The following is a 15,000-nucleotide window of genomic DNA, read 5'->3' as shown; positions in this document are numbered from 1 at the left end:
AAGATTCTGTAAAGAAATTGTAGCTCTTGACCTTCACGGTGTATCTGTTGATGTTTATTTACCGGTGCGGTGTCAAGCGATTGGAGATCTCACAATACTTCCCTTACACACTTGTGAAGAATCCGAGGCTCCAGCTGAATGTTCGTTGAGGAACCCGCTGTTAACGTTGAAGGGCAACCTCACGTTTCTCCTTCACCAGCCTCTAAACATTGCGGAAAACCAGGATATTTTGTATATGTTGGTACGGAATCCAAACCGAATCCAGATCTACAACAGAATTTACAAATCGTGCTCGCTGCTTTTGCTTACATTTGGTTAAACCGAGCTAAGGACCAACCTCAGTGGATACTACCATAGTAAAGTAGCTAGATAGGCAAAACAGCGACACCTTCGACACCTATCTGGGAGAACTGAAAGGAACATTCACATAGAAGGACATATGCACTTGTGTACATGTTATTTTTGTATCACGTTAGTTACAAGTTTCCCTTAACTTAATCTCACCACTATAAGATTTGTACTCAAGTTCGTCCTTATTGTCTCAACAGATAAGTCCAGATTCCTTGAGGCTAAAAATAAAATGAACGGCCTCAACAACGGCACAGAAACAAACGGTAAGCAAATCAAAACGGGTTTGTTGTTTTCGATGTTTACCGAGGTGGCTTATTGTTGTTGATGGCTTATTTAGTCCAATAGTTTAATACACGAAGTGCCAGTTTACCTTCAACAGGATCACCTCCCTTTTATTTCGTTTTCCCCATTAGACTATTCGGAGGCAGAACCATGGATTCCTTTATTCCAATCCCCCCCCCGCCCCCTCCCCCCCATCCTTTATACCACCTCAGTCCTTTGAGCACATTATATCTCACCATATTCCCCATCTGGCAACTAATTTCCAACCATAGCGTTAAAAAAAGAACACAGGTAAGACATTAATCATAAAGAGATTTATCGGTATCGGATTATCTGGGGTCGAACGTAACCATCCGATCATAAGTTCCAATGCCCTGACAACTTGCGCTGACTACCACTTGTCTCGATATCGTACGAGGGCCTCGAAGCCATGCATGTATCACATGACACCTTGCTTCACAGACACTTGTCTACTTATCATTATTATTATTATTATTATTATTATTATTATTATTATTATTATTATTATTATTATTATTATTATTATTATTATTACTATTATTATTTCTCTTTTAGGAACAAGTGACTCCAGTTCCACTCGACTTGGTTATTTATCATCGAACGCCCAGGTTGCTTTGACATCAGCATATGCAGTTACCTTCTTGATAGCCTTTTTTGGCAATTCCTTTGGCTTGTTTATAGTGTTGAAAAAATCTACTAGACGTGTAACGAACCTCTTTATAGCAAATATGGCTATTGCCGATCTATTACTGACCATAACAGTTATGCCATACCAAGTCACACGTCTTTACAAGGGAAATCTTTGGTTTGGAGGGATATTGGGAATCGTTACTTGCAAAATGCTTCGCTACGCTGTTCCTGTTTCTATAGCAGCTTCAGTGTTAACAATGATGTTCATTTCCTTTGAGAGATTTTACGCCGTATTCTTTCCTCTTCGAGAAGCATTTTTCCAACGACCAAAGATCCTATCAACGATGATATGGGTTCTATCGGTTGCGTTAATGTTCCCTTACGTGTTTCTTTCTAATGTGACATTTGATCCGGTCACGAATGGTTACTATTGCGACATAGCGCCCAGTAAAGATCTCTCACAGAATGAAGTTGATCGCGTATTCAAAATCCTTCACATATTATATTTCGCAGTAGTGTACGCCTTGCCACTCTTCATAACTATCGTTATATACACATTGATATGCCGTAAACTGGTTCATCGTAAAATTCCAGGCAACATGACCAATAGCAACCGTGCCGTGGTTGAGAAGTCCAGGCGCAAGGTCGTGCGACTGTTGGTTGTTATATGCGTTGTTTTCGCGCTGTGCTGGTTTCCAACTTATATCAATCATTTTCACATGTTTGTGCGGCCTGATCAAAAGCACAAACTACCACGTGTTGTCGGCTTAGTATTTTTTTGGATAGGTCATGCAAACAGCGCTATCAATCCATGTCTGTATATACTTCTGAACGAAGGATTTCGTAAGACCCTTTTTGCGCTTTTAAGAAACTTATGCGGACGGAAACAAACGTAGTTGCTACGATAAACCCGCCAGCGCTGATCAAACTGGATGCGAAAACACCATAAACATATCTCTGAAGCTCTTGAAAGTACAGGACAAGAAACACGGTCCAACCCTTTTTTTCGCTTCTTAGGTAGAGACTATTGAGGACTGTCACGTCTTATTCGGGACTGCGTGACAAATAAAAATAACGGAAAAGTCGAACTGTCTTCACCCCACAAAGGAGTTGCTCGCAATCGAGCTGCACCAGTCGCGCTGACCAAAGATGAGTACCAATGCAAATTCTGCCCTGACATATGCCTTTACGGCACTTAAATTTGTACTGTACCCCTTACTAACCCAGTTCGTGGTCCGTACTGTAAGTTATGTAAGTTATGGCCCGCGCATCACTGAACGGGAAAACGAGGATCCGTAACTTACAGTACGGACCGAGAAAACGAGGTAAGTAAGATATTTATTTTATCTCTGAGGTAATCAGAAGTGCGGAAAAGGAAACTAGTTGGAGGTTCAACCGCCACAACGATTGCGCGTCAAAATTCTAAAACTAATAATTGTTCTTGGTTTTTTGAAATAGTTGCTTGCAAGATTGAAACAGTTTTACAAGATTGCGTGACATAAATGACATGAAAAACTCGCTAGAGAATGTTCAATTTATCAAAATTTCAAATTTAGCGGGCCGTACGGCGGCCGTACTGTAGAATAAGGTCCGCTAAATCAGCCAATCACGGCGCGCGTACTATCTCAGAGAATTTCCTTTTATCAGGGAAATGAAATAAAATAACTCTGATTTGCCAGAAAAGGTCAACCCTAAACATCACCTAGTTTAGCATACAACTGTGCAATAATCCTCTTTTGCAGTGCCATGAACTAATTATTCGCTTAACTAGTCATTAAATGTAGGTGTGTTCCCAGACGACTGGAAGTGTGCACGGGTCACTCCACTATTCAAACAAGGGGAACGTGATGACCTAAACAATTACCGCCCAATTTCCGTTATCCCGGTTATAGCCAAAGTGTTCGAAAGAATAGTTTATAACCAATTATATGCGTACCTAACAAAGCATAACGTAATATGTAAATGCCAATCTGGTTTTCGCTCTATTCATTCCACCGTTACGGCTTTACTTGGGGCTACGGATACTTGGGCTTACAACATTGACCGAGGAAAAATAAACGCTGTTGTTTTCCTAGACCTAAAAAAAGCTTTTGATACGGTTAATCACGAGATCATTTTATCTAAATTAAATAATTACGGCATACATGGCATTTCTTACAACTGGTTTAAGTCCTATTTGGACAACCGCACTCAAAAGTGTTCCATTAATGGATCACTTTCTAAAACTTGCTCATTAAGTTGCGGCGTTCCTCAAGAGACTATTTTGGGTCCATTGTTGTTTTTGCTATACATCAATGATCTGCCAAACTGTCTAACGAATTGTATGCCATGGATGTACGCAGATGACACCCACCTAACATATGCGGGTGACAATACAGGCGACATAGAATCAAGACTTAACCATGATCTAGAAAATGTTAAAAAATGGTTGATAGCAAACAAACTTACCCTGAACATGACAAAAACCGAATTTATGCTGATTGGATCAAGGCAGAGGTTGTATGCTCTCACAAATCCTCCAATTCCCGAGATTAATGGTGCTCCTATCATTCAAGTTTCTGTTGCTAAATCCCTGGGCGTGCTTATTGATAATAATCTTAACTGGAGTAGCCATGTCGATAAACTGACAAAGAAAGTAGCTTCTGGAATTGGAGCCCTCAAACGTATAAGGCATCTCGTTCCTCAGACGACATTGCGCTCTATTTATCACGCTTTACTTCAACCGCACTTTGACTACTGCAATGTCGTCTGGGGAAACTGTGGTATCACGTTACATGACAAATTACAAAAACTGCAAAATAGAGCAGCCAGAGTTTTGACCTTCTCTAATTTTGATGCAAATGCTAGCGAGCTATTCAAAATTTTAGGCTGGAAAAATCTAGTTAGCCAGCAACAAGTTGCGCTGGCCACAATGGTCTATAAGTGTCTTCAGGGGCTAGCACCGGAATATCTATGTTCTAAATTTACAAACCGCGAATCTGTTTATAGTTTAAGAGACTCTGAAAGAAAGCTTAATGTTCCGTTTCCGCGGACAAATTATTATAGAAACAGCTTCAGCTATAGAGGTGCTACTGTCTGGAATAGCTTACCCCTCAAAGCGAGACAAGCAGAGTCTCTTGGGCTTTTCAAGAGACATATTTTAGTATAAAGCACGGCATTCATGGAAAGCAGCTTTAGAATTAATATAGTATTATAGTAATTGTATTTTATATATTGTAATCATTTTAAAATTTTACCTTTTGTAATTTAGATTTTAGCATTGTTTGTAATCTTAGCTGATGATTTTACCGTGCATAAATAATAAAATATCATATCATATCATATCAATAGCTATCGCTAAGTGCCAACGAAACAGTCAATATAATACATACAAGGAAGGATTACGGTTTGCAAACGTTGGCCGTGTAGCACTTATATTTGAACAGACTTGTAATGTGAATTGCTAGTTTTCTACCCCATATGAACCATGTGAGCGTTAGCCCTACTGTTGGAAATGGGCCCGCACAAGGACAGAGAAAAACTGTGACCAGGGTGGGAATTGAACACACGACCTTCGGGTTAGATCACCGGCGTTCTACCGACTGAGCTAAAAGGTCAGACGGGAGCAGGCCGTGGGAACTGAAGATGTTAAAGTCACGGCAATGAACATGTACAAGTACAAGGAAGGATTACGGTTTTGCAAACGTTGGCCGTGTAGCACTTATATTTGAGCAGACTTAACTGATTAGAGTGTAATGTGAAGTGCTAGTTTTCTACCTGAATCATGAAAAGGTCGTGGGTTCAATTCCCATGGCCTCATTACCATTAGTAGGGCTAACGCTCATATGGTTCATATGGGTTAGATAAAACTGGCACTTCACATTACACTCTAATCAGTATAATACATAGTTTGCAGATTCGTATCAGAGTTCCAAAATACCCAACAGTAGTTGTAATTTTTTTATTCGAAAGCACTGCAACTCAACTTATCTAGTTAACAATAATACAATGATAGAAATTGCACACTTTGTATCTCCAACAACAATGTAAATGTCAATGTGTTTTGCAATAATATGGAAAGTACGGCTGTAAGTTTTGAACGCGCGGCTGCAATTTTAACAGGAATATACAATAATTAAGTTGAATAAAATCAGTGGCATGTAAAAAATCGCCAAAGCGTTTTCAGACTTTTCATTGTGAAACATATAATGGGGAATCAAACTCTCTCGCACATGAAAGTTGTTTCACTTGTAGAATTTTTATTTGGCAAGATACAGCCAAGAATTATAAATCAGATTGATCGTTGAATTGTTATAGGTTGAAATAAATTCAGGTCCATTTAAATCAGACTAGGTTAAAATAAATCAAACTATAGGTAAATTTTAATCAAACCTAGGTTATTTATCAATTGTTTGAAAAGGGATTTTCCTTTGGGTGTGGTTGAAAAAAAGGAGCACTGTCTTTTTTTTAGGGAGGGTAGGGGGGGGGGGGGGGGGTGAAAACAAAACAAAAAGCAAAAAGTCGCCTTTCCCTCCTCCCACTTTCCTCTCTTCCTTTCTTTCTTTCTGTTTAGCTCTATCCCTCTTAACCTTCCATCCATTAGTCATACCTACCACTACTTTGTGTACATGAGAGAAAGAAGTCGCTTTAAAGTGCACTTACCGAGATGTGAACCGAGCACCTCTGACATCCCTTAGTATTGAGTCCTTCGCTGTAACTAACCGCTAAACCACACAGGACTTGGACAAGCAGTCATCATTAATTTTAATAGCATATTAACCGAATGTATAAATGGCGGCCAAAAATGTATTCTTTTGTTTATGTGCTAATGAGACTCACTAGCCTCGCTCTCAAGCAACATTTCTGTTATATTTTGTCCATGCAAACGAGGCTAGTGAGGCTAATTAGCACATAAAGAAAAGAACATTTTTTTGGCCGCCATTTATGCATTCGTTCTATACTTTTCTCCTGGTGCAAGAGGGCCCAGTCTCTTCTCGGTCACAGTAAATTATGCAAAAGTTTACTCGTGCGCAATATTAATGTGTGGCCCTGAGCGGTTCGTAAAATCGCCAAGTTGTGTTGATTCAGAGATATTCTACAATAAATTGGGTGAAGTTGAAGCTTTTAAAAAGACAAAAGCAAGCAAAATAACACTTTTACAACGATGCAGTGAAGTGGTTAGAAACACGTAATGAAGACAGTAAGGACAGAACAAATCTGACAAGTCAAGACGTAGCAATTATCAATTATCAATTATCCAAGAACTGAAAAGAAATTGATCAAAAATGTCAACTACACCAAGTTCTTTGCCAGACCCATTCGAACATTGCGCACAAAGGAAGAAACAAGTATATTAACCCTAACCCTAAACAATCGCCAGCAGACAAAAACAGCCTGTGCTAGACCCTATTCAAGTAAGAAGATTCCTAACGCATTTGCAAATGGACCTTAGAAACTTACAATGTACATGTTCATGTCACCGTAACCACAACTGGATTCTCCACATGACTGATCATTTCACAAAATAGTCATGGCTTTATCCATTGAAAAATAAACAAGCTGAAGATGTATTGGAATGCCTGTCTCAACTTTGCTGGCAATTTGGATTCACACTGACAATGGACGGGAATTTAAGAATTCTCTGATGTCCCAATTCTGCAAGAACAACGGCATCACTGAACTTCACGTAGCTCCCAGAAAACCATCAACTCAAGGTTTGGTGGAAAGGAACAATCAAACAGTAAAGCAAAACATCAGAAATATCTTAAAAGAAAAGAAACAAAGTCCAAGTCGTTGGTGTCAGGTACTAGGGGAAGCTGCTTACAAAAAGACGGAACATTTTGGAACATGAAGCAACAAAACAAACACCCTATGAATTGGTATTTGGCATACCACCACGGAAAGAAACCAAAACTACCCCAGATAAGAAACATGATCAACATTCTAGAAAGAAGAAGAAGAATGTGAAGATGTTGATGCAGAACCTGCACCCAAACGTGCTTGTTATTCACTTATCAAGTCAACAAGGGAGATAAGGACAACTCAACAGGAAAAAGCAAGAAACACACAAAGGAAATACAAAAACAAAATGAAAACAAGCAAACCCAATACTATTTCATTCCAAGTCGACACCTTTGTCAAAATAAAAATTAATTAAGTGGACAAAAGTCCATTGCACCCAAATACACTTCTTAGTAAAGTAATTGAAAAAGAACACGGATTTATGAAAGTTGTAACCAAATTTGGAATTATTGACACTTTGCTTGCAACAAACAGACTACAAATTACTGAAGACCTGAATGTGTCATTAGACACAACTAAAACAATAAATTTCACTGCCGCGTGCAAAAAGCACTTGACCAGTGACACATGTACAAGAGGTGCAAAAACAACGAAATGACTTCTCATTGTTCAACTACATACAAGTAATGACTGTTTAATAAAGGTTACAAACTTTGTAAACTACTAGAAAAAAACTCTTAATTTGTTTGTTCAAGTACTTATAGCCACAAAGGGGTTTTCTGCTGAACTACATTTGCACAAGTAATTGTACATCATTCAATAATCTACGCTATAAAAAGTCAATTTATGGATGTCTTTTTCCTTTCAAAAACCAGAAAAATAAAAATGAAACAAAGTCACATGAAGGTAATTCTTATTAAACAAGGTTTTGTTTTTCTGCTGCTCTGAGATTAAAAAAGCAGAATTGGTTATCATGCATACGCCTAACCCCAACCTTAATGCTAATCATTTAAAATCAGTGCTTAGACTTAGGGCCTCTTTACACGAGCCCGGGTTGAATCACCGCGGCAGGTAACCCTTTTGCAGTCAAATGTTTATAAGCGTTTACGTGAAAACAGTAGTCAAACCGGGTCAGCCCCTTCTCAAGACTCGGGTTGATCCGGCTAGAAGGGTTGAAATTTCTTCAATTTCGTATCTGACCCTGGATTGTTTGAACATCACTTTTTTGCGGTTCAGCGTTCTCGCCCATGCGCAGCCTGTACCAAAATGGCGGATGTGGATGGGCATGAAGTGGAAAAAGAACAAGTTGGCAATGGAATCACTCAGTGACTGGACAACTTACTGCGAAATTAAAAGAATTTAAAAACGAGATGGACTATCAAAATATAGACTTAAACAAGTACGTCGTTACTATGTACTCGAATTTACGAGAGCGAATGGCTGAACGGTTTCCTGACAGTTTTGGTCGTGTTCAATTTTTTAGCCACAAATTGATGATTCGGATGATTGCATGGTTCGTCCGCCATTTTCCTCACTGACAAGTAGTCACCAGCCCTTTCAACCCAGCGAAAAGGAAACTGACCCGGGTCAGACGCAAATGACCCAACCCTCACCCAGCCCGGGCTCGTGTACACGTAAAATTCGACGCTGAAATGACCCGGGTCGGTGTCCAACCCGGGCTCGTGTATAGAGACCAAAGCCGTTTTGACAGACTAACTCATGAAAAACGTACGCGAACCACACCCACCTACTTCCATCACCGATTTACTTTCAATTTCAACCTAGTTTAAAATTGAATTTACCTAGGTTGAAATCGCTTCAACCTGAATTTCAAATTTACCTGTAACATTTACTTTGTAGACAACATATTTCCTTTGAAAATGAAATTGAATTGTTCACAACTCAATGGTTACAAAACGAAAAACAAACTGCTCTACTCGCGGGCCGAAATCCGAAATCCGAAATTGACAACAACAGCCGTCTGGAGATTCTTCCAGACTTAGACGCACGCGAATTTCAATAGTGAAGATATAGATGACATCACCTATTGATATTTGGGAGCTTAACCACGCGCGTTTTTGAGACGCGGACGGCAACCGGAAGAGAACATTTCACGTGCCAGGACAGCGATGTCTCCCAGATTTTTATACCAATCATCTCCCATGGAGGAAAGATACTTGGCAATGTAAATGTGGTCGTGTGAAGACAAGTTAAAAGGGAAAACAGCTCACTTTCGCGTTTTGGTGAGCAAAACGTGATTTTTCGTACGCGAAGTGGCCGCGCGCCATCTACATGAAACGAAGGACTTTTCGAAAGTCAATCCGCGTCTCAAAAACGCGCGTGCTTAAAGGGGCTAGGTCACGCTATTTTAGGTAATTTTGTTCAATTTTGTTAATTATGAGCTCTAAACGTCAAATTGGCAGAGCAAGATTCTTTCATTTGCAAAATCAAGGCCACATAACTACTGAGAATGATTTTCCAGCTGTGTAAATGACATTTTGATGTAAACTGATATAAATTTGAAAATTTCAAATTTACCGAAATCAATCCATTTCAATCCTCTCCAGTTTTGTCCATCCATGTCCCTTCTTGGCTTCCCGGTGTTTTGTTAGAGTTCTTCTATAGTTTTGAACAGTTATTTTGATATTTTAGTTAATTCTACGACCATTCGATAAGTGCTGAAATTGCCTAAAATTGCGTGACCTAGCCCCTTTAAGTTCCCTATTAATGTGCCAACCAGACCCTTATCGGACGCCGAAACAAAGAGTTCTTTTGTTCTGTGGTTGGCACATTTGAACATCAAAAGAAATTAGACGTCAATGTTTGTAAACAGATATCTTCCTTACAAGAGTCACGATAGACTACTGGCAGTCCTGCTAGCAGTCAGTCGACCCGCCGTACTATGTCAAGCAATCTAGTAAAATGGCCTCCCTCGGTCATTTTACTCGATTGCGTGACATAGTACGGCGGGTGGATTGACTAAGAAGGGACTGCTAGCAGTCTAGAGTCACGAAGTGTCCACTTGCTCTTCTCCCCAACATCAACATCAACATCACTCGTGTCTGGGAATACAGACAATTTACGTTCTAATTCGCTTCGCTCAAACGAACGTAAAACATTTTACCCTTAAATTCCCGTAATACAAACAAATACCACGAGAAATATGGTAGGATGCGCAAGCGTATCCAAAACAGTTTATTATAAGATAGAAATTACAAAAAGAAATTGTTACTGCACTTTTTTTTTTTTTTTTTACAACTCTTTAGATACTACTGTATGCAGAAACTAATCTACGCTCCATAATACGTTACAAACCTAAATACTTAGTTACATGCAACCTGTTTTCAAGGCTTTCTTCAACATACATATCCTTGGCAGAATCAGATTTCCACCTACCAGGAATTTTAAGTAGTCTTTCTGGAATCGAATTCCTACTATGACGTACGGCAGCTGTAATGCCACCGGATCTTTAACTATGAAGACCATAAACATTAGGGTTGTATAGCCCAGCTGACTTAAGGTATCCCTTAAGATCTCTACAGGTAGAATAAGAAATCTTTCCACTCCTCAGGGTATAGCTAGAAGTACTACGGTGAAAAACAATTGGTCTAAATAAAGGGAGAGGACTGTCTAAGTCAATACCAGATAAATCTAAATAACGTTGTAAAACACCAACAGGACAGTACTTAGATCCAGATGCACTAATATAGACGAAATTCCCTTCCCTATAAACATCTGTCTTACTACGAGGCACAAAAATTCTTATATAATCGCTGTGAAATTCGATATGCTCCGGAACGATATTGCATAATTCGTCATAACGAAAAAACCCTGCGAAGGCTAAAGAGCACAACGCAGCAATACGGAGATTCTTTAAATTAGCATCTTTCCTGTTATGAATATCTAAAATACGCCTTATAATTTCTGTGGAAATAGGCTTCTTTTTCATAACTGGCTATGACTTCTGGCGTTTAGCGGATTCGACGACATTTCTGCAAAATTCGCTATCTAAAGGATTACGATCCAAACTAGGGACAAAAGAATGTAACCATTTAAGGGCCGCATGGGCTAAAATTACTGAGGAGCTAGAAGCGGAAGACTGCTGAAATTAAACCCAATATAGAGAAACAACACTAAGAGGAAAAGGTAACTGCATGTTGAACTGTCTACTTTTAGACCAGTCCAAGAACTTTCTGATAACACGAACGTAAGCTTTAGTGGTCGAATCCGACCTGGACTTCAACATAACATTTAGCACTTCATAAACGTTGATTGAAGAAAACTGTTGAAAGCCTTTCCAAGAATTACTTGCAAGCATAATCTGTAAAGACAAGAACAAAACATACATACTAGAAGAACAAAAGAAAGACAGAACATCCTTTAATAACCGTACAAAAATCAGTCATTGATGAGGCCAGTGCCACGTAAGACGTTAAATGATCGTATGGGCCAGTGCCGCGTAGATCAACAACCATTGATGAGGCCAGTGCCACGTAAGACGTTAAATGATCGTATGGGCCAGTGCCGCGTAGATCAACAACCATTGATTAGGCCAGTGCCACATAAATCAACTATACTCCTATTAGGACAGCACCATATGAAATGACAGACCAAACATTAGGCCAGTGCCTTACAAATAAACGGCATACTGCCTTGGCCAGCGCCAACAACTGAAAAAACATAGGCTAGTAGACACACCGTCCAATAAATTAATCAGTAAATTTTAGTCTGACGGCCTTCTGAGATTTAAGATAATGTAATACGCGTGGGATGATACCAACTGGATGGACTACTAAGCAATTTTCCCCTCGAAGAGACTGAAAGAAAAATCAACGCCCGAGGAATTGGGATTCCAAAACCTCGAGAAATACCTGGGGATCTTGTGGTTATAATAATTTGCAAAGCAATCTACACTATGCGGACCCCACAAGCCATCGAGAAAAAGAAAAAATTCTTCAGTAATTTGCCAATCATCAGTATCAATTAAACGACTTATATAAACAGCTTGTTGATTCGAAGTGCGAGGGATCCACTGTACATCTAAATGAATTCCCGATCGGATACAAATATCAAAAATCCCTCTGGCCATTTGTGCAAACCTAATTTCATGCTGCCCACTTAAACAATCTGAGCAGCTACTTGGCCATCCGTAAACCACTTAACATGTGATCCAACACTGAGGCAAATGATTGCAAAGAAACTCAATAACAGACAGTTCTCTCCACATTGAACTTTGACCTCTCTCGTTCTCCGACCACGTTTTGTGGCACACAAAATCATTGTTAAAATCAGTAATTGCTCCACCTCCGGTGGAACTGGCGTCAGAATACACAAAATAACTTGGTGCCTTACTTACAAAGCAATACCTAGTGTTGATATTAACCATACTTTCCTTCCAAAAATACAGTTCTTCCTTGCAGTAATCGTCAAGAAGGGATATAGAATCCCAATTATCCCTGCACGCGGTGGACAAGACACAATGTCTGGTCATTATCCTGCCAATGTTACCAACTACAGGCCAGGTAGAGATAACTTGACCTGTGAAGGAAGACAACTCTCTCGCGGTAACTTTGAAATCGGCTTCAATAATATGATCAATTGAGTTAATGATCTTAACAATTCTCCTTTCCACAATTTAAAAGTACCTAATGCAGCATTCCAGGTAATACCCAGCCAGTCCAATACTTGGGTGGGTTCCCATACCGATTTATCTTCATTGACAACAAAACCTGCGTTGCACAAATCCGCCCTTACAGCCCGGGCCTTAATGAGACAACTTTCTCTATCCTGAACAATCGCCCAACCATCATCCAAGAAGATGGCTTTACAAAGACCCTGTACTCTCCAATAACTTTTTTTTTTTTTTTTAAGGCTTCAAAACCTTAGTAAAAACCCAAGGGGCAGAGGACAGACCGAACGGGACCACAGAAAAAACAAAATATTTCCTTAATGGAATCGGGCGCACGCCATGAAAACCCCAGAAAAGTTTGGTGCTCTTGTGCAATGTCTACATGATGGTAACCACTTTTAAAATCGAAGGAAAACATGAAACCATCCTTCACAAAATAAGACATAGCAATTTTCCAGTCCTCTTACTTAACACTTTGCTTAATTAATGACTTGTTGACATGACGCAAATCGAGAATAAGCTCTTCTTACCGCATGGTTGTTCAGAAACTGACAAAGGATTTACAACAAAAGGCTGCTCATTAACCAAACGCACCCGGTCTGAATTAAGGAGCTCAATAACAGCTTGATCCACAAAAACAGCATAAATACAAGCCCGACTTATTATTTTTCAGTTTTACGGCCAACGGAAAACTAATGAATGGCAGTCTGTAGCCATTTTCAATAATAGACAAAATGAAATCCGGAGCACCTATAGATCTGCAGAAAACTAAATTATTCTTCAGATTACCCTTAACACGTAATGAATGTCAGCTTTCAAGTTCGTAATCCTGTGTAAACTGATGTACCTGCGCCAAGGCATCATCATTGCTTTTGTTGAGCTGATTGGCCTGAGGTTGGCTTGTTGTAGGAGATTCCAGGGAAAGAATTGTAGCTAAGGGGCTGGTAACTTCCCGGCCAGAACAAGGATTGGCAGTCCTTAGCCCAGTGTCCAAATTTGCCGCATTTGAAACAGCGGAAGAAGTCGCCAAAAGCGTCTCTACGGCCTGAAAGATAAAGGCAATGACGAAACCTGTAGTAAACGGGAGGTGGGGGGGGGGGGGGAAGGCTTAAAGCAGAAAGATGAATAAACTGTATGGAACCGCAAGCGTGAATGGTACTCAAGAGACAGCGGAGGGTATAAATACTAATAACTGGCCAATCCTAACATACATGAAAAACAGAATGCACAATAGTGGGTGCGGCAGGTGTGAAATGAAAACACCGCAACTAATTACTTGGAATACCAGCGGAAAATATATTTACGTTCTAATTCGCTTCGCTCAAACGAACGTAAAACATTTTACCCTTAAATTCCCGTAATACAAACAAATACCACGAGAAATATGGTAGGATGCGCAAGCGTATCCAAAACACCCATGAACATACAAAGTATAGAGGAGACTCTTTATCTTATACCACGAAAAAGTTGATTATCAGTGTCCAAAGCAATTCTTGGTTTCTTTCCACGATCACTGGAGAGTTGTTCTGTTTGGCGTCTCTTGCGACTCGCAGCTTCGAATTCCCTTGCCTTCTTAAGACGTTTTTCATCTTCGGAGCGGGATGCAAGTTCGTCTGACTCGTACTCGGCTACGACCTGCCAGCCGTCCATGCTTTTATCAGCGATTTTTATCAGCTTCTGCCGCTTTCGAATACGTTGCCTGCCTTCTTGGGAAAGCTTCTTGACTTGCGACAACTTTGGCTCGATGCTTTCGCTCTCGGTTTCAATACTTTCCAAAATGGTATCCAGCTCGGCATTAAGCTCAAATTGTTTCTGGTTTCCTTTGAACTTTAGCTGCACAACTTCTTTATCTAACTTACTTCTATGCTCGATTTGCTTTCCTTTGTCTTCTAATTTTTTTCTCAAGAAAATCTTTGAACATGGAAAAGACTTGATCAACGGCTGCTGAGTTGCCTCCACTGTAACCCGAAGACGTTTGGAATACTTCAGCCGAAACGGACGAACCTTCGCTCTGTATCTGGTCGTTGGGCATCACACGAATAGATGGGCTTAAAGCAGAAAGATGAATAAACTGTATGGAACCGCAAGCGTGAATGGTACTCAAGAGACAGCGGAGGGTATAAATACTAATAACTGGCCAATCCTAACATACATGAAAACAGAATGCACAATAGTGGGTGCGGCAGGTGTGAAATGAAAACACCGCAACTAATTACTTGGAATACCAGCGGAAAATATATTAAACGTCGCCAATTGTCTCCCAAATTGTGCTCGTCAAGTAAGGATAAACAGCTAAGCTAAAAATAACGCGAGTCTTTACCCTCACCTTATTGTTGGAAATAGGGAGCAAAGAGAAAGCACTTCTT

At 39.9% G+C, this 15,000-nt stretch overlaps 1 protein-coding gene and 1 pseudogene across 1 annotated transcript in view; one reads left to right on the top strand and one right to left on the bottom strand.

Moving 5' to 3' along the window:
* The window catches only part of LOC138052789 (neuropeptide SIFamide receptor-like), a 3,056-nt gene extending 79 nt beyond the window's left edge, over positions 1-2,977 (top strand). Inside the window, exons 2-3 of the mRNA XM_068899371.1 lie at positions 549-614; positions 1,210-2,977. Coding sequence (XP_068755472.1) covers positions 581-614; positions 1,210-2,180 — 1,005 coding nt within the window. The 5' untranslated portion in view covers positions 549-580 and the 3' untranslated portion in view covers positions 2,181-2,977. The remainder of the gene's footprint in view (positions 1-548; positions 615-1,209) is intronic.
* An 8,157-nt stretch (positions 2,978-11,134) lies between these two features.
* On the bottom strand, positions 11,135-14,666 carry LOC138052780 (uncharacterized; annotated as a pseudogene).
* Positions 14,667-15,000: the final 334 nt, after the last annotated feature.

Source organism: Montipora capricornis, chromosome 1 (genome assembly GCF_036669925.1).
Source record: "Montipora capricornis isolate CH-2021 chromosome 1, ASM3666992v2, whole genome shotgun sequence".
NCBI lineage: Eukaryota > Metazoa > Cnidaria > Anthozoa > Scleractinia > Acroporidae > Montipora > Montipora capricornis.
Note: the sequence above shows the minus strand (reverse complement) of the source record. Positions and strands in the feature narration are given on the sequence as shown.